The 21,989-nt window shown below is 35.6% G+C and overlaps 1 protein-coding gene across 4 annotated transcripts in view; it reads right to left on the bottom strand.

Moving 5' to 3' along the window:
• The window catches only part of LOC145684041 (uncharacterized), a 491,127-nt gene extending 470,607 nt beyond the window's left edge, over nucleotides 1-20,520 (bottom strand). Inside the window, exon 1 of one of the 4 annotated variants that reach the window (XR_014131232.1) lies at nucleotides 18,253-20,519. Coding sequence is in view for 3 of the 4 variants with exons in the window: in XM_081755869.1 (XP_081611995.1) it covers nucleotides 18,253-20,213 (1,961 nt within the window). In the remaining variant the exon portion in view is untranslated. Of the gene's footprint in view, nucleotides 1-18,252 lie in introns of all 4 variants that reach the window. The other 3 variants (XM_081755869.1, XM_081755868.1, XM_081755870.1) reach the window with 3 other exon arrangements.
• Between the last annotated feature and the right edge of the window lie 1,469 nt (nucleotides 20,521-21,989).

Raw genomic sequence — 21,989 nt, 5'->3', positions numbered from 1 at the left:
TAACGGTGCTGCGTCAGTTGAACTTTGTTTTCAGTGCCGGAATGTAAATTTTCCGAGTCTTGAAATTGCTATTTTGTGTGTTCGTAAAAGCGGTAGAAACAAATATTTTTGTGTGTGTTATGTAGGTTACAAATAGAGCTTCATAATGTGCTACTTTGAATGCACCTAATCTGTCGTTTGGTATAGATATTTTGTAAAAAGAGTAATGGCGACGCGTGGGGCATGTTGTCACTGTGACAATGTGCCCCACTGTGTGTTCTGTATAATACAGACGATAGGGTTATCTCTGTTTCTCAGACAGTGAGAATATACAAAAGAAAGACAGAGAGGAAAGCACCACCAATGGAAGATCTACCGGTTGCAGCAAGAGCTATGAAAAGAAATAATAACCCCATATCAATACGTAGGCCTAAAGCTGCTAAAGAATTTCATGTCCACTACAGAACATTGGCAAGATTTTGTGCACGTGTTACAGATGGCGAACTACAGTTCGGCCAATGCTCATTTATATTAGGTTACTCTTCGTAATACTAGGAAGAATTACTAGTATCATACCAAAACAAGCTTCGCACATATAATTTGGACTCACTACAAAAGAGGTTCGCGATTTGGCTTACAACTATGCAAAAGCGCTAAGATTGAAATGCCTAGAGTCGTGGAATGAAAAGGCCATTGCTGGCCCAGACTGGTATCCGGTATTTCTGAAAAGACATGGTGATCTTGCTATAAGAATTCCCCAAGCAAATAGTTTTGCACCTACAAACAATGTCAACGAAAGTCCAAAGAAGATGACGATTCTTCCTCAGAGGACGACGATACATTTGTTTAGTTTATGGCGATCCATACAGTGCGAATACATGTAGCGAGAAGTGGATTCAGTGCATTCGATGTACGGAATCGGCCTACGAAAACTGAGGGAAGCAGAATTGGTTTTACGTGTATATTAACTGTGACTCGGACGATGACCTCCAGGTATGGTGCTTTATAGAAGCAAAAGGATAAACATTTTCAAACTAGTTTGCGGTGCGTACTGATAGAACGCAACTAAACTTAGTAATAATATTTACTCACAGTAGTCCTATCAGAGAAATTCTTTGCAGTTCATAAACTACAATCAGAAACAACTTAAATGCAATTGGCTAATTTTATGTTGGCCTATTGGAGATGTAGGCTATGACTTGATAATTTCGTCATTTTGTTATGACCTTTTAGTTTGTAGTTTTGATTCCTTAGCTATGAGTTAGTTCTGTTTACATGGCAGTTTTGGTTTTCCTACAAAGCTTGATATAACAATAAATCTTTTAGGTTGAGAAAATGTAAGCTACAGGTCCTCCTACTTTCTTTCCTATTTAACTAATATAGTTTCCCCTTTCATTTAATTATGTTTTGATTCTCTTTCAGACGCTAAGTATTTAATGCTGGTAACATTTACAGTCTTTTTGCATTAGTAATAGTTGCATTAATAATATCTACCAATTTCTGGAAAGTGCCACAAGAATAACATGTGACAATTTGCCCCATATATTGTGACAACTTACCCCGCATATGGGGTACATTGTCACAACTGTATTGGTCATAAAACATAGTACATAAGTCCAGTTCAGAGCGAGTTACATTGGATAGAGAAATATATGCTGTGCACAAGATAAAGTGTGTGTATACTAAAAATTATAATTTTCGGCCTTACACGAGCATCACAAGAAAATAAAACATGAAAATTGTGACAATGTGCCCCGGTCTCCCCTATGAGGGATAACGTCCCTCGGTATAGCCGAGTCGGCGAGCACACTATTTACGGGAAGTATTTTCTAAAATATGAAACTGCATTGTTTTCAAATAGGCTATAAGCATAATCAGTACATTAATTTGTTATATAATTATCTCAAGCTAAGGTAAGGTTTTTTCATTTATTCAGTGCATTCAGAACTTTATAAAGGTCTTATGTAGAATGTTGTTGTATATCTTAACGTGAAAGCATTTAATTCGCCCGAGGAAAGTCCAAAATTTGATAAAAATCACTTTCAATGTGATCAACTTAGTTGTAGCAATAATATATTAACAAAAAGCTCAAAAACCCAGGTGGGTTTTAAGGTGGGTTTTTTCAGGTGGGTCCAACCCGAAAAAACCCGGTGGGTTTTTTCGGGCTGGGCCCACTTGGGCAAACCCTGAGTTCTACCCAACAGTTCCATAAATAAATAAAAACAAAAAACAGGTCACTATTTCTTAGTCAATGTTCTAATTTGCACTTGACATTTTTTTAAATCCACATAATTCGTATGTACACTCATGTCCAAAATTACTGTCACATGTCTATAAATATGTTGTTCTAGGAATAAAATTTGATAAATCCGCCCAGTATTTCTTACAATGTTAGTATGTGTATATTTGGCAAATTTCATGTCAAAAGAGCAGTAAATAGGAACAGTAAACCGAAAATAAAATTGCCTTGTTTATTTAGCAACATTTTATTTTACTCATTATAATTCTCGTATTTATAATTCTTTTCCTATGAAATTTACCACAAACATACATTTTTCGATTATACACATAGTATCAGTATTTAAAGCAACCTGCAAAATCATTATCAAATTATATTCTTACAAGAAGACAATTATAGATATGCGACAATAATTTTGGACATGAGTGTACATAGAGCTAGAAGCAACTATACAGGGTGCAGAAAAAGTCCCGGTTCAACATCTCGCGAAATATACAGATCAGCAAAACAAAAATAACACGTGTTAAATAGTTTTGAAAAAGCTACCCAATGATACCAAATGCAACTCCCTATCCTTGCCCTTTTCGGGGGTATGGGGGATAACTTTAAAATTTTAAATGGGAACCCCTATTTCTTATTGTACATTTGGATTCTCCAGAAAAAGTGACAGTGATTTGACCCAAAATTAAAAATAGTGCCTTCACGGATGGCGCTTGAATCGACACACAAAAAAAGAGGGCGGCAAAACGTTATGAAAATGTTGCCTCTCCGTATCGTATTCTGTCGCTATATGGTTAGCGTACTGGACTGAGGAATCAGAGGTCGTGAGTTCGATTCCCGCGCAGAGTAACATTTTTATGTGAATTTTTTATACCCAAATATAAATTCCTACATTTTAATTTCGATAAAAATAATGTATTTGTCCATATTTTTTAATTTGCAAGAAAATGCAAATGGCAGCAAAAATGGTTATTTCTGTTGTACATAACCCTATGAACTCTACTGAGAACTACTTCATAAAGCTAGTTTGCAAAACAATTATCGAAATTCGTATTCTATGTAACTTCAAAAAAGTACTAATTGAAGTTAAAACGTATGGAACTTATTTGGGAAAATAAAATTAAAAAAAAGACTATCTTAAACGGGGATCGAACTCCGCAATCCAATACGCTAACCGTACGGCCGCAGAGCACGGGACTGACAACTCGCATTTCCATAACGTTATGGGACACCGCCTTTTTCAAATTCTGTACAGATGTAATGCTGTATTTTAATAGAATAAAATTCTTTAAAATTTGTGTGCGTGTGTGGATTTAAGCGTCATCTGCGCAGACAGTTTTCAAGTTTGGGTCAAATCACTGTCACTTTTTCTGGAGAATCCATATGTGCAATAAGAAATAGGGGTTTCCATTTAAAATTTTAAATTTACTCCGCATACCCCCGAAGGGGGTGGGGATAGGGAGTTGCGTTTAGTATAATTGAATAACTTTTTCAAAATTTAACACGTGTTATTTTTGTTTTGTTGATCTTTACACTTCGCGAGATATTGGACGGTTCCGGGACTTTTTCCGCACTCTGTATATGATGTCGCCTTGAAGAGTCATTTGCAAGTACATACTTACGTCCAAAATAGTGATTTTTTAAAAATAATTTACATCAACAAATTCTGTACAGATGCAATGCTGTATTTTAACAGAATAAAATTCTTTTAAAAAATTTTGGTAATTCAAAAATTGCTAGTGAGGATAAAAACATTTCAACAAATTGTTCTTTTTATTTGTTTGTAATTTTTGGATCGAACATAGTAAATTCGAACATAGTAATTAATTACTTACTAAAAGATAGTGGACTATTTGGTCATTTATTGAATTATTGGGAGTTTGAAAGAAGTACATTAAAAGATTTCCTTAGCGAGTTGCTACTGTATTTATTACCGGGAATCCAAAGGTTCTTACCCTTTATTACAACTGAAGTACCCGATTCCAGCATGTAGTTAGTCATCTACGTAACATAATGTTAAGTTTTATATCATTCTGAGGAAGAGCATACTATATACAGTGTTTGAAATATAGATGATGATGATGATTATTATTATTATTATTATTATTATTATTATTATTATTATTATTATTATTATTATTATTATTATTATTATTATTAGGATTTATATTTCACAGGATTACTTTTAAGATTAGTATTGTGATAATACTGCCAACAAACTGGTGATCTACCTCTTTCATACAATGATTTCCACTTACAATCTTATACACGTAACACACTGCTTTTAAACGTGGGATGGGTACAGAGGATTTTTTACACATTTTAAGACAATACCGCAATGCAGTACAGAAATGCAAACAACGGTGATTTGGACGTGGAAATAACATACAGAATGCAAGACAGATTGCGAAATTGAACGAATGTGGCGTTCTATGTGACCGCAGAATAATAGTAAAGAAAACTAAAAGAATGATTTACAGAACAGTGGTCAGGACAGCAATGATTTACAGACGAGAAGAATGACCAATAAAGAAAACACGAAGGTTGAATGTTACCGAAATACGAATGCTACGCAATGTATGGAATAACAAGAAAGACACGGAACAACAAAGGTTGTACAGATATCTAAGAAGTTTCAAGAATGAAGACTACACTGATGTGGCCATCTAATGAGAACAAATGACTATATGGTTAGAAGAGTGATAGCAATGCAAGTTAGTGGGAAGAGAGGTAGAGGGGGACCAAGAAGGAAATGGATGGGCATTGTTAGAAACAACTTCAGGAAAAAGGTATAACAGCGGAATTCCGGGACAGGGTTTTTGGAGAAGACTCACCGGAAACGACGATCCCACATAAGTGGGAAAAGACTGAAAGAAAGAATGTAATCCAGTGCGCATGATGTATATTAAAATCAATATGCATACAACGTCATAATGCTAAATTTAATAATATAACTGACCTTATTATTCTTGTATGTCTAATCTAGTGGAATATTTCAAGAACTCTTCCGCCCTCTTCATCTGTTACGATGGATAAACATCTAGTTATTTCAACAATTTTGTCCGAGATTTTGACCTTCGTTTGACCATGCGAGGTATTAGTGCTCCATCTGGGTGTCGTGAGCGAAGTGGGTCCTTGCGCTGTTCATTTCTCACCGTGTAACGATGGAGTGGGGCACCTAGGTGAACTGTGTTGCAGTTATAGCACTATGCAAAGTGAACATGCCACCATCACGGATCTTCGCTCTCCTGAAACTCCTAGTAACCACTTAACGATTTGTCCACCGCACCATCCAGCGTTACAATGAAACTGGCAGCGTAGTGGTAGACCGTGAACAGTGAGGACACTACAGGCAGTTAAAGCCGTAACTGAAACGATTCTGTGAAATTCCGTAAGGCTTCAATGAGTAATGTGCCGAGAGATGTCCATTTCGAGACCAACCATGTCACGAGCACTCAATTAGGACTAGGACTCAGAGCCTACAAACACCGTACAGATCACTTCCTGACTGACGTGTTACGTCAACAAAGAGCGGTAAAAGTCAAACATCCCCTCAGGCATTACGCAGGAAATAGTCACAAAACAATTATATTTTCTGACGAGAAGCTGTTCACAGTTAAACAGTTTTCTTTTGCTCAAAATGGTCGTGTATACGCATCATCCAGCAAGGTGTGTATGTGGAAGGAGAGGGAGGTGAGCTTCAACGGCACAACACGGCTACCATGTAGCAAGCCACAGTGTTGGAGTCTATTATGAAACCACCGAGTACCACCATGTTTCCCAACCAACAGGATTTTGCTCTCGCGCACAAGGCAAGATCAACACAGAAATGGCTACGTCCAACGTCCCAGACTTCATCTTTATATCAAAACTAGCAGCGTTCACCCCGCTTCGCTGCGGTCACCCCGGAACGCAATAAACTTTGTTACTTAGATAATTTTTACTTTTTCGCTTTCAAGTGATATGATAAAAACCATAGAAGATTGCAGTAAATCTTAACATTATATCGCCTGTCATTTATGTTAACCCGCCCCGCTTCGCTGCGGTCATCCCGGTGCTGGCATATTGTAAAAGTGTCTGTAAAAATAAGCAAATCAATTAAAAAATTTTAAACAGAAGATTCAAGCTATTTTCCGCTGTATATCGCCTGTCATTTATGTTAAACCGCCGAGTGACACGGTCATGCGGGTTGCATATAAATACGTTTATTTTTACCTATGATGAACTAACAAAGGATTTGTGGACACCTGAATGGTCAATTATCTCAAGACACTGGTAATTAAAAATTAAAGTGATATGATAAAAACCATCTAGGGTCCAAATCCTAATAACCCCCCAAAAATGAAAGAAATTGGTTCAGCCGTATTAGCGTGATGAGCGGACAAAGAATTGTACGTTCTCTTTTATATATATACAAGATGGCCTTTCAGGAGTTCGATCTGAATCCGTTCGATTACAAATTGTGGTTAGTGTTTCAATCAATAGCCTGTGAGAAAAGAGACTAATGTGTACTCCTTGAAGCCTTGGTAAAAACAGCCCGCCACTCCACCATCGACTCTGTCCGTAATTTTATTGACGAGTGGCCCGCTTGATTCCGGGCCGACATTCAGGCTCATGATGGAGATTTTGAAAGCTGACTCGTGCCCTTTAAACTCTATAATTCCTTATATCTCATCTTACCAAAGATACCAATATATCGTCAACGCTGTGCCTGTTTCATTTCCAAATCTCTATACTATTTATGAAATAATTACTTATCGAGGTTGGCAAAACCATGGTTTTTATTGAAAAAAAAAAAAAACGGTTTTTTGTTTTGTTTAAGCCAGGTTTTTTTTGGTTTAAATAATTTGCTCTATGTATTTATATCACATATGGACAGAAACAAGTTTGTTTCGCCTTGGTATTATGCAACAACCAGGTTATGTTGGAAGGGGTCACATAAGCTTAAAGCGGAATCCAAACCGTTTCTCGACTTACATCCGAGAGAAATTGTCCTCCACTTGAACTAGAAACCGGGACTAATTGGCCACAAATGCGATATGTCTGCAGACTCTCACGAAGAACACCTGATAAAAATACGTTGTACTGATCTTTACATACTTGTTAATATAATTGTCAAAAGTCATTTCAGAAGGACAAAAAGATAAACAATTGCACAAGTGACGCCATTATAGACAATTGCATATGGACAAGTTCAAGGTACTGCAGAGTACAGAAGAACTAATTTAGTCCAAGTTAGTTCACTACGACTTTTATTAGAAACAAGTTAAAGAATACGACTTACTTGGCATATCAGTAAGAAAAGTGAATAAAGATACGAATTATTTGAGTCTACTTCAGCTCTGACCCATTTATACATAAATAGATACTTCTGATTTCAATAAATGCCTTTCGTGGAGTTTGTATGACCCCCTCCCAAAAAAGTACGGCATGTGGATGTGTTTTATCAATAGTAAACATTATTAAAACAAAACAATATTTAGAATTTTTCTTTGATCGCAATTGCATAGCAATAATAACAAACTATAAAAAAAATAAAAAAAGAAACATTCATAAACGTATAAAAAATAGTTGCTTTTGTAGTATAATCTCTTTGAGTAACGAATGGGGAATTTAGGTCTGTATATAATACGAATAAAATAGTGGGTAAAAAGTTTTTTCCTTATATAAATGAAGTTGGATGAAAAAGATCACTGATTTTATTTATTTATTTTTATTTCTGACGTTCGTATATCTAGATTTGTTTCAACTGTTACTTTCGAAAAGGGTGTGCCGATTCGCCTATAGATTCATACCCTCCTTTGTATCCGATAGGCTAAAGATGCCAAATGCCAAGTGAATAAGAATGATAATGGTGAACTTAGTGAAACGAAACTGAGATAATCAGAAGAAAACCTAAAAAGAAGAACGACACTGTCCATTATACTTTTATAAGGTCAGAGATCGAACCCGAAGCTCTTCGCACTGAGTGAGCGCTCTACCACTGAACAAACGTGTTGCCTATGTTACTGACAAAAGAACACTAACTATAACATTGACGTTCAAATTCCTGCTCTCTAGACACAGCCTTCTGTATCAATATAACCTGGAAATAGACGAGGCAAATTTCGGAATTTTTTAATTGAGATTCCAATTACTGCTTTGTGTAGAATGCCTAGTGGAAGTGTGTCAACGTAATCGTGTGATAAGTGAAATAATGAAGTATTAGTTAGTGGATATTTACGACATGCAACAAGCAACAGAAAATGTATTGAATACATAACGTTATTCACGAGATTACCATTGTTTATAGTCTCAAATGAGGAGCGGATCCACGGCGGGAGTTCTTATTTTATACATAAACAAAACCCATACCAGAGTTTTGAGCTCTTAAAAAGTAGCTCTAAGTACCAGTATTACAACCCACCGCCCCCCAGAAGTCCGTCCTGGATCCGCCTCTGTCTCAAACTAACACCCGTCTACTACATCTGCACTAATCTGGGAAGTTTTGACTAGTATCAAAGGAAGTTTCAAAGTGGGTCTATGAAAGTTCGAATATTTAAAGGTGAAACATTCGTTACCGATAATATTTAGGTATTTGTATGTTTTATTATGGATTCAAATTAATACTTTTACACCACAACGTTTGATGCCATGTAATGTGATAAGTCTGCAGCCGATGCACTGTAAATACGTCGCTGAGGAAGATTGGCGCTTCCACTGAAACTTTTAGCAATTACTAACCGGCAGATGTATAGCAGGGTTAATTCAAGTTAAATTTTGTAATCATGTGTCAGTTTTAAGTTTTAATAATTGAATCTATTAGTTTGTCTTATAGGGGTGTCATTTCATACAGAAATTTTCTTGTAGCTCTTATATCTGGAGAACTATATATAGTGTAGCCAAACCAAAACTACCACTTAAACTCAGTATGATGTCCTTATTCCGTAAAATATACGGAAACTCGATTTAGAGGCCGTTCAAAAATTTTGTGGCTCCTGAGCCAACATCTAATTTTTATTGGTTAAGATCGCAATTTTTTAAATCCATTTTTTGGATAATTCCTAAAATTCTTGTTTTTATAATTAATCAAAACACAAAGAATAATCTATTTTCGATGATTATAGTACACGGAAACTACAAAAAATACAAATAAACATATAATGCCAAGATGAAAATTTGATTATTGGCGAACAATACCGGCACACTAGCTATACTTAAAAAAAAAAAAAAAAAAAAAGTTTAATGTCCCAGGCATTTGCCCGTTAGGCTAAAGGAGGTAGATGACTAATGGAAGTGAATGATTGTGAAATTGAATTTTGTACTCATCCACTGGAAATCGAACTCAGGACCACATACACGAAACGCAGCCATACATGTAAGTGGAAGTGAATTTAATATGTTTTAAGATAATTTAATATGGTTTCAGATTTGTCTGTTGTTAAGGATCTCTTACAGTAATGTCTTTGATAATGCTGAGTTTCCCAGCAAAAATTTAGAAATTGGGTATGTATTAGCGATAATTACAATAATACCAACACAAACAAACATTAAGTTAGTTCACGAAGCAGAACTTAAACAAAAATTAATATTGTATATAAACTGCTAGTACATAATAAATCCACGTCATGTACAAACTCAAGAAAGGAAAATAAACTTATTTAAATATGGCAGTTCTTTCCCACTTTTCAAACTTTACTCTGGTCTCCTAAATATATAAATAGGTTTTAATAAAAATATGATCTTTAAAGGTATCAATTTGCCCAATCTTTTAATTTAAACATTATTAAGTACTTTAATAAAATTAGTAAGACATCTGTCATAATTTGGGAAATTTTCATCCACAATTGGAAAATCGTATACGTATTGAAATAAATTCGAACTAAGGACTTTTAAAATTGTAAACTACTACCGTACTATTAATCCTTATAACCTGAATCACTTCTTTCCCCATAGATAAGAAAAATCAAAGAAGATACGATTTATGCCAGATCGCCTGAAATTTTTATTTACAATATTTTTCTCATTCACAAAATTCAATGATGACAAACTACATCAATTTCTCTGCCTTAGTAACTGTTCGAAAAGGATGACGTACGAAGCAAATTGTTCTTAGCAGTTAGAAGAAAGTAAAGTAATTTACGGAAATATCCAGAGACCTTTCCAGTATGACTATACATATATAGAAAAAAAAAAAAAAGGAAATGAAATGTTTTAATTTAACGTCTCACCCTTTTAGCTAAAGGAAACCTATGAAAAGAGTTTTACATCCCATGGTTATGCCTGGTAGGCTAAAGGAGACGGTGATGATGAGAAATGAAGAAAGTGGGAGGAAACGGAAGAACCCCGAGAAAACCCACGAACACGGTATATGTCTACCACATAGCTGACTTGGCGCGAGCTGGGATCGAACCATACACCCAGAGGTGAACTCTCTACGACTGAGACACCGTACCTCTAAAGCAAACTGATTATCAACGAAAATGATGATTGTGAAATTATTTTTTTATGCTCTCACCGGGACTAGAACGCAGGACCGCGCTAACCACCAGACAGTAGGGAGGATGTATAAATAGAAATGACGAAAAACTCAATGATTATATCACGACCTGAAACAAGATTATTCGCAGTACTGGTGAACAATATAGCAACGCAATAGTGAATTTATTTCCATTTTATGCCACTTGAATTTTAAATTAACACAGTAACGTAAAATATAAGTTTGAATGAAAAAATACTAATTTCAATAATACTTCACCAAGAATCAAATCGAGCATAGTTTCTTGCATTTACTATAAACAGAATGAAATATCTACTATTAATATTCCTCAGTTTAATTTACCCCCTCCTTTCCTCCTAAATACTAGTGAAAATAATTATGGTTGAACGTACCACTTATTCCGTTCTGTTCTGAATTTTCTGAATAGTTTACCCAGTTGGCCTGCCATCGTCAGAGGATCGGAATCTTTTACTGGAAAATCACTTCCCATCACAAAATGTTACCTTGCACTTTTTGTATGCAGAATCTTCAAGGGGTGGTTAAGATGACAGATCTCTAGTAGAGGTTACAAAAGAGTAACTCTCTTTTTGTAAGTTTTCATACGAAATAGAATTTCACTTCAACCCCTTCCCCCCCCTCCCCTTCAAGGAAAGGAAATATACATGATATTTGTGACGTCAATCTTCTTCAACACGGTGCATTCAAAAAGTCCAAGATAACATTTTGAGATCTGAAATAGTTATGCAGTAAAGAACTCCGACTTGCTGACGATGGAAGGTAAAACTGCTGAAACTGATCGTACGAATTAAAACAGGGCGCAATAAGTAGTAAGTTATTATGGTCACCAAAATGTGTCAATGTCTATTGTTAAGCAAGTACTTATCTGCCAAAACCGAACTCTTTCTTTATGTGCCCTGGGAATCCTAATCTGATTATTTTTCTAGAATGATTTCGGCAACCAACTCTTTTGACTTCAACTTCCGACATTAAATAAAAGGTTTTGACATCACGAAGAATTTTACGTGTTATATAAACATTTTCTTAAAAAGAAAACCATAAAAACAGTTGTAACTTTTTAAAAAAAAAAAAGTATTGATATATTCATATAAAGTGTATCTTATTTAATATATTGGTATTGTTGATATTTAATATGTGTAGGTGATCACCTACAATTACGGTTTTCTTTAAATAAGGTAGTTAAATAACATGTAAAATTGTTCGTGAAACCGAAACTTATTTAAAGTCTGTGGTCGAAGACAAAAAGATTGGTTGCTGGAACCATTTCAGGAAAAAAAGAATCACCGGATTAGGATTTCATGTGCATATACAAGGTTAGTGGTTGATGGCTGTCAATCTTAAGTACGCTAACACTAACTTACCATGTATATATGCTTTCTCTCATCACTAATTCTCTATCCCAGGGTTGGCAAAAACCATGGTTTTTATTATTATTTGAGTTTTTTGTTTAAACTTTTTTTCAAAATAATTTGCACCATGTATTTATTTCATACATGGACAGAAATAAGTTTGTTTTGCCTTGGTGTCACTATGCAACAACGGGTTATGCTGGAAGGGGTCATATAAGCTTAAAGCGGAAGCCAAACCGCTTGTAGGCTTACGTCTTACATCCGAGAGAAAATGTCCTCCATTTGAACTCGAAACCGGGACTAACTGGCCACAAATGCGATACGTCTGCGACTCATTCACGAAGGACACCTGATAAAAATACGTTGTACTGATCTTTACATACTTCTTTATCTAATTGTCAAGAATCATTTCAGAAGGACACAAAAATAAACAGTTGCACATGTGAAACCATTACACAGAATTACATATGGACAAACTAGAGAGTGCAGAAGAACTAGTTTACTCCAAATTAGTTCATTACGACTTTTATTAGCCCAAGTTAAAGAAATGCAGCGACTTAATTCGCGTATCAGTAAAAAAAGTGAATAAAGATACGAATTATTTGAGTCCACTTTGGCTCTGACCCATTTATATATAAATAGATTTCCAAGATACTTCTGATCTCAAAACAACCTCATATACCGGTAAATCAATAAAAACAAATGAAAAGAGAATAATTAAATCAACACCGTTAGAAATACTATCACACAAATAGATTTTTTTTTTCATGCCATTTTATAGTCTGCCAAACTTATCCACTCTCTTTTCAGTTGAACTAATATAAATTAAAACTATTAGTTTAAGGAAAACCTTACCCAGTGACAAATGTCCTGCTTATTTTTCGACTAATTCGTGCAATAGCCTTCAACAGAGGTCTAGTTAGAACAGAAGCATTAATCCTCACTGGTCTACTGGCTATGGTATATATGGTCCCGTGTTCGATTTTCAGTGGGACAACACACACACAAATAATAATAATAATAATAATAATAATAATAATAATAATAATAATAATAATAATAATAATAATAATAATAATTTCACAATCATTCACTTTCATTAATAAGTAGTCTCCTTTGGCCTAAAAGGCATAAACGTGGGATGTTAAACAAAAAAAAAAAATCATTTCGCAGCTAGAATACGTTAGGGATATACACGTTTATTAATTAAAGATGATCCACAATTAATAAGATAACGAAATTTAAGGAGTTAAAAGAGTGTTATCGAACTTGGTCAGGGACTGAATTCGTCGCTTTGCTTTATCACGCAATGTGTTAACCCAGTCTTTCGCCAGACAAATCGCATATTGCTCACTCTTCAGATTGATGTCTACTTATTCAAATCTCACGGACTGCAAATTTAAATGTTGTACTTGGGCATTCAAGTGCTTGTATGCTGTTTTAATAAATATCTACCACGTATGAATTCGAAATATCGATTGTTTGGGTTTCTCATGTGTATACCTCTTAGATATTTCAGTTTGAGTCTTAGCCCTCCCGGCCGTCTAGTGGCTAGCGCACGCACGTGGAACCGGTGGGAGCACAAAAAATTTAATTTCACAATCAGTCACTGTCATTATTCATTCGATTCTTTTAACCTGAAGAACATAAACGTGGGACGTTAAACTAAAAAAAAGTTCATTTCATTTTATTTCGTTTTGCCTTCTTTTATTAAACCAAAATTAACAAATTCTCAATTTATCCAAGAACAAGGCAATCAGAAATTACTACAATTTAATACCGGTATAGCATAAAGTAGTCGAAAATTAAACTGGCAACATTGACCGAATTTGTCAGCGAGTTAAGATTTTTCGTACGAAAAGTAGCATTCTGCGTTGTATCACCACATACTGTATTACTTTTTACATAAGGCCATTTTGGGGATGAAATGGTTTCGTTTTTAAGTTTCAAATTGTATTATCTTTCCATTATTTATTAAACTTTATAAATAAATAAATAAAAGCGGTGAGGAGTGTGGCCATAAATCATTAAATCTAAACACAGATACAGTCTGGTATATTAATCTGATTTTTATTCTCCTGGAATAATTTCAGCAAGCAAACTTACTGCCTTCGAAAACATGACATTAAATGAAAAGCTTTGGTGTTACAAAGACTTACATCTTATTTAACTTAGCTTTATATATATATATATATATATATATATATATATATATATATATATATATATATAAGAAAGAAAGAAGTAGGACAAACATTTTAAAACGCTGGTGATTACTTACACTTAATCGCAACTTGATAGTACCAATATGCTTAAATAAAAACAATTGAGACACTACTATTTACCGGTGCACAAGCTTTTGGTGATTTCACTTACTGCCGAAATCATTCTAGGAAAATAATCATCTGATTAGGATTCCCAGAGTACATCAAAAATAAGTGGTTAATTCACCAAACAAGTTTCGAATCCAAACACGTAAGAAGTTGGACTAGGCCTACAGACGAAGAGAATATTTGAATCACAGTCTTTTTCTTAACATGAAGAGAGCCCTATACTTAACTTGAACACATTTGCTACCGAAGTAATTACTAAAAGAACCTGTATGGCGTGGCTACATCCCTTTGCTGACGACTATACAGCAGGATTCTATGGCCCATTTAAAAAGAGACTTAGATCAATCAATAATATGTTAAGGTATGCATTTCAACGCGCTTTTTTTTTTAAAACCATCGTGACGTTTGAAAAAAAAAAGCTGCAGTTTTTAGTTGAACTTACTCCTGTCAACTTTGACGAACATTTTTCTACTCCGGGATTGTATCTTGTGCTAATTCTTATTACATCCGAGTTTTTCTTCTGGTATACAGTGGTCTATTTTTAACTGGTAAAGATAAAGGGCTACCTATGATTCTTGCATACCAGAAGACAAACGAATAAGAAAAAGATATTATTGAAGAAATAATCCCGGAACAATAAGATTCCTACTTCTTCTATTTTCACAATGTAGCTATTTCATAATTGTCTCCACACTGTACTGAGCCTCCTTACTTGTTCCTGTGTAATTTTCGCTGAACTGAAGTAATAATTTGAGTAAAACTTTCAGTAAATTACAACGACGTCCGTTCTCTTTATATTATAGGAAAATTTGCTCCAATTCGTATACCTGTACTGACATTATTTATAAGAAAACTTGAAAATGTGACATGCAATTTTATTGCACTGTACTTATAACTCGGGCTTTTTTTTTTTTTTTTTTTTTTTATGCCACAGAAAATTAAAAGGAAAAGTATATCAACACTTTGAAGAAATGCAGCATAAATAACTGCTAAGGATCCGTCTTAATTTATTCATCTCTATACATAAAGAATTCTATTAACAACACTACTCTTCTCTTTAACTTCAATAAATTTAGAAACCTGGATAAATTATTCATAATTTGTATCCTCCACTATAAAATATTCCCTTGTACTCATGCATGTCAGGTTAAACTCTTTTATTCTTGCTTTTTACGCAATTCACTGCATGATCTCATTGCAACATATGTAGCTTCTGCATTGCTTCAGCCATAGGATAATGTCCATCCTGAAAGAAACGGTATTCACAATTACGCCCTGATCATGGTGGTGAGTACTGTTCCTGTTAACCCATTTAAAATGGGTTATTAAAATTTTTGACATATTGCCTATCCCCTTTTGCAAATCTTATAAATACCGGTACTATTCGTATGAATAATTACATCACTAAGTCTTCAGCGCGGGACACCCGGGTTCGATTCCCAGCGGAGGCTCATATGGTTCGAATACCACGTTACGCTCACGGTCACCTCTCATATAGGCTCGGCTGAAAGGGACGACAAAATTTAACATAACCAATTCTACCGCAAGATGTTAAGTTTCTCACAACTCTCTTTGGAACTTAAAGCTCTTTCGCGGAGGGTAAACAAAGCTCATCTACAAACTAAGATTCTAACATGTTTTAACCAGGAAGGAACTAGTAGCAAATCAAACTGATATCTTTTTTTTTTTTTTCAAAAAAAGAAAAAAGAAAAAAAGAAGAGAAAAAATAGTATAACTGTTCACTTTAGTTACCATGCGATGTCAAAACTTGTTTTAGAAGTGCAAGGCAAATTGTCGCTATTCACTACAGCTCCAGTTATTTACGAAACTTAGTAATTCCTTAATAAAACTTACTTGTGGTATACAAAGACTAAAAATACATCCTTGCACTAATCGCGTATTAAAGTAAATGTACAAAATTAGCTACTTAAATTCGACACGAAAAGGTATCTCACATTTCTCTCCCTCTTCAGCGTTCTCTTAAGATTTATTTAGGTTATCACGATGTATTTTTTCCTTCTCTCTCTCGTTAAAAAAAAAAAAAAAAAAACTTCACTTTCATTTTAGTTACCGGTAACTTAAAAATGATCACCCTCACTGTTAAACAATTTATCCGTTTAAACTTCGAAATATGACCCGATTTAAGTCTTTTTTTTCCCCCACATATATACTTTAAAATTTCTTTCATGGTTTATTGATAAACGCTGTAAGATATGTATCACATAGGTTTACTACTTATTTTTTTTCACGATTACTACTCATTTACTAGGTTAATACTACTTTAGTAACCTAGGACATGTTTACTTTTTCGACTATTGATGTATGTGGAGCAATTATTTCCCCGTTTACTTCGAACTGAAGTAGAACGTAAATGATATAATTTTATTGAATTCATCAAGTCTAGTTCAATCTGCTTTCCTTTTTCAACATGAATTTGCATTATACATAACTTGAACATCAGGCCTGCTTAAATATTAAACTTCTACCTCAGGAAATTTAATTTTCACAAAGTAAGGGACATTTAAATAGATTAAAAAAGCAAATCGTCCAGTTCATTAAAAAAAGTAATCCCTAATTTAAATCTATGAGCTTAAAGAAAGAAAGACTGCACAGATTTTTAACACCGTTAAGGCACAGATCAATTCAACCTGAAGGTACTAAAACTTGCATCCAAATGTGTACACACAACACTGTTTCATCAGCTTATCATTCACATGGGGGGGGGGGGGAATGTACTTTATTCTGTAACGGGCAACTCTACCATTGCGTAACTGTACAGTTCCAACATTCATATTGGTTATTATTTAGTTTTTCTCCCAAATCACTTGGCAATGACTCTACTCTGTCTTACTTGGTAGTGATCATGGTTCGTTATTTATAACTGTGACGAGTATAAAAGTAGTGTGGACATACCGGCATAAAAACTACAGTGCACAGAACAGGAACCAACATATACTAGATGGAAAAATAAAAAACGAATGTTACCTAATCGATTTAGGGTAGACGGTCCGAACGGTAGCGCCCATAGGTAGCAGGCGCGTCAGCGACAGTGGGTATACACAAATGAGGTCATTTACAACTCTAGTAGTCACAACTACCAGCTCCGGAGCAGTCGGTGGATTTGTGCGATATTAAATACCAACTTAAATTTATTTCAGCAACTCAATTTTAACCATTACATATGATTCTGACAAACAGGAGCATGTACCGGTACTCTGAACCCAAGAACACCCAATTCAGCCATGAACGTTTCTATAAAAATTTACTGCTAACCTTACACTAGGTACTTTTGGACAACTCGCCTAATGCTGCTTTATAGAAACGTTAGAAACCAAACATACCTGGAAATGTTTCACTAATGAGCAAACAAGTTAATACAAAGAGGAGTATGGAAGTACAAGGGCAATTACGTTAAAATACTACAGAAATTACATATATTTAAAAAAGAAAAAACATTCCACAAGTTATGTTACTTTTCTGAAAGCATGTTGAGGATGACTTTTTTTCTTTTAACATTCGCAGTTTAATTATAACTTGGATAAATACGGTTTTAATAAATACTGAATACGCATTCTATTAAATCAAGTAAAAACAGCTCTTATTCGTTATCTTTTTCAACTATCCCTACCAAGAGCTGTCAATATATATATATATATATATATATATATATATATATATAAAACTACAATATTCTATACTTATCTTAGCCACAATTTCGGCAAATTAGCGAGAACGAAGTTTCGTTAGCACAATGAACCGCACGGAACCGGTTCCTAAGAACTTAATCACTGAATGAAAAACTTCTGAACTTAACTCTTTACGAACTAACTGTACAAGGTACATTTTTAAACTTACCTTTCAGCGTCCTCGCCTGCTTGTTGGCCGTCCTCGTTTCCAGCGGTGACTTCAACTAATGACTCCAGAAGGCCAGAACCAGACACACCTACATCCCCCTGACCATCAATGGTAACTTGTTCCAATCCTACCGTTTGGTGTGGCACTTGAGCAGTTCTTTGTCCCGTAAACGAAGCGTCTGTTCGCGGTTGATGCGTCACTGTCGTTTGTGCTACAGGATGCGTAAAACTTGGACCTCCTGAGCTAGGGACTTGGGTTGGAACAGTCTGAGGAAGGATAGGAGTTTGGTTGACCTGAGGAGGATTCTGACTCGGAGGCATTGCAGCTGCTTGTGGAATATACGCTCCTTGTTGGGGTGGTTGCTGAATATTTACATTTGATATGAGAGTGGAAGCATTATTATGAACAGGGACAGTCTGTGGAACACTAGTCTGACTATTTGGATGAATATTTCCTGCTTGAATATTCACCTGGTTTATATGAGGAGGCAACACAGCTGCCTGACTGGCAGGCAGAGATTGGGACACAGCCTGTTGCTGTTGGGTCATTGCTATATTTATATATTCACCCCCTGGTGGCGGGACTTGCGGCTGGGGCATAGTAGCTGCGACTTGAGATTGCTGGGGCTGTGGAATACTAGCTGGAATTGGCTGAGGCATGTTTTGCTGGGGGATTGTTTGAGTCTGTGCCGAAACAGTTTGCTGTGGCGCTTGAACGGGTTTCTGTGGTTGTTGCTGACCCACCTGCATATTTGGGGTTACTGTAACGCTCTGCGCTTGTTGACTACTAGGCAAACTGCTTGGTACCGCAGTCACAATATTCTGATTACTCATGGGAACTTGCTGTGCAGGTGTACTTTGGGCTAACTGCTGCTGAATTTGCCCCTGATCTTGATGTGTAGGGAAACCAGGATGTGGTGGCTGTTGTCCCTGGGCGTAATACTGTGGCTTAGGCTGAACTTGCTGGATATGCTGTTGGGGAACCTGAGCCATACCTTGCTGCACTTGGGGTAGCGTTTGGTGTTGGGAAGGCTGGACAACTGGTTGGGAAGGGATTTGATTTTGACTTGGAGATATTGTGGGGAAATTAGGCTGACTTTGTCCCATAGCGGGATGAGACACTTGTGCTTGCACCATTGCAGGGTGATCTTGCATTGACACTGCTTTAGCACCGGTATGATCAACACCACTCTGATCGTCAACAACATGCACGATTGTATTATCAGAAACAATACCATCACTCTGAATATACTGTGCCGTTGTTGGCACACTTGTTGAAGTTACACTTGCATCTTCCTTAACTACATTAGTTTGTGGTTGCACAGTCGTATGATCTAAATAATCCATACATATCCACCTCCCTCTACGAAACGGTTCTGTACTTTCAATTTTAACCACTTTAAAACGCTCATTACGGCTATGACCATGGTCTCTTTCTTCAGTCTTTGCATCAATATTAATAACATTATCAGACACACTTACATGAACATCACCAGAAATATTAGCACCAAGATTTAAATTGCTTCCTTCGGCTACTATTGCTAAACCATACTGTGAACTTGTAGGAATAACAGGAGCTGTTCCTAAAGACGTTGTAGATGGGTTAAAGAAAATGTCATCCTTGGAAAATGTATCTTCTGAGTAACTTGGGGTTTCATTTTCGATATCTGTTATTCTTGAGCTATCTATAACATCCGATTCCGTATGTGATTCGTCCAGATCGTCAGCTGAATCATCACCTCCATCGTTACTTAACCTAGACCCTACTGTAACACTAGTTATTTGGAAGGACGGTGTCTTCTTTTTCTGATTTGAGGTTCCTGACGTCAACGACGTAGGGTGAATGATTATTTTCTCGGGTTCTCCGAGTCGAATCGTCTCACTTGTAGTACGATGTACAGCATTACAAAGTTTAGTTTTCTCGTTCACTTTAGGTGTCTTCTGATTTAGATTGTCAGCCATGTTGCAAGATGCAGAAGTTACGAACCCAGCTATTTCAGGGATTTTATTTTCCCTAGTACGTCACCTACCTGGCAATAACACTCGATTCAAATTATCCATGACACACAAAAATTCATTATGAAAATCCTCAGAAAAAGAATATATATGAATTACGTTATCAAAACGCGCACTATACACAACACTCGCACCAAAAACCACAACGTCCCATCTCCGAAAGCAACATGGCGACCAGTGGCTCTGTGCATTGTGGGCTGACGAGCTGACCCCGAGTTAGCCTCACTTCAAGGCACCAGAACATCTGACATTTCCCGAACCTGATAATTGATCGGCAAGTAGAAGCTTTCTCCCTCTCTATTTTTAGGAAGATAATAAATGCAATAAGTAAAACATGATATGTATGCTGTTAAAATGGAAAGAAAAACTACTGTTTACCAAAATAGAGTTGGAAATCGAAACAAACAGTTTGTTTTATACTTTTAATTGTAATAGTTCAACTGACGCACATTATTACTATTATTATTATTATTATTATTATTATTATTATTATTATTATTATTATTATTATTATTATTATTAGAAATTCCTGTTTCCCTATTTCTTAAACATATTTCATTTATTCAACTTAAACCTCTAATGTTCTATGTTTTCTTTCAATGTAATCGACAAAATTACATTATTCTTCCTGCATACTTCTACTTCTTGCTTTAGTGTGTCAATTTTTAAAGTTACAACACTAATTAGGCATTAATTTACATGTCTTGAATCATTAGTACTATTATAAATAAGAACAATAACCCTAAATATGTTTCAAGTCTTTTTTGCCGCAATAGTTTATATATATAGGCTGTTAGCTTGTAGCAGGCCTTTAATTCGCATCGTATTGCAGTTGCATATATCCTAAGGGGCTATTCACATAGACCGTCACCATTGACATTTTAACGCAAACAAAATCCACTTCAATGTATTTTGAATGGACACGCACTCATAGCTGCCTGCAATTCTGCCGGCCACCAACGGTGACCAACAATCACATTTATCACCATGTAGAACAAAATATTACATCAGCGAATGAGTGAGTACGTGCTAAGAAGGGAAATCAATGTTGCCGGATCTGACAATTTCCATACATAATAACATAAAGTTGGTTTTCTATAGATGTTCGGCCCCGGTAGATCGATATTAGACTTTTATTGAAAAAAAAAAAGAAATGTTATTTTCTTTAATTTAACTGAACTAACTTATAAAGCAATAATTGTTCCGTAATTTTAATCAGAAGATATATAAAATGAAATGAAATATTTGTTTTACGTCCCACGGTTATGCCGGTTAGGCTAAAGGAGACCGTGATTATGAGAAATGAATGAAATAAAGAAAGTGGGAGAACACCGCGAAAACCCACGAGCACGGTGTTTATCCATCACAAAGTCCACACGACGCGAGCTGGGATCGAACCACGGACCCCAAACACCGGAGGTGAACGCTCTACCACTGAGCCACCGCGCCACCAGAAGATATATAGTACCTACATATGTAAGATAAATATGTCTATTAAACAGGATATTACATATTAAAATAACATGCATGGACATTACGAAAAAATGACGAAAAACGACTAGAAGCTTTCGAAATGTGGGTGTGAAGAAGAATGGAACGAATTAGCTGGGTCGAGCGGAAAACGAATAAGAGAGTATTAGAAATGATAGAGGAGAAAAGAACAATGTTAGATATTATTAAGAAGAGGAAGAGAAACTGGTTGGGACATTGGATAAGAAGGAA

This window comes from Thermobia domestica, chromosome 4, assembly GCF_964235325.1.
Source record: "Thermobia domestica chromosome 4, izTheDome1.hap1.1, whole genome shotgun sequence".
In the NCBI taxonomy this organism is placed as follows: Eukaryota; Metazoa; Arthropoda; class Insecta; order Zygentoma; family Lepismatidae; genus Thermobia; species Thermobia domestica.
This window is presented reverse-complemented; position numbering and strand designations above follow the sequence as displayed.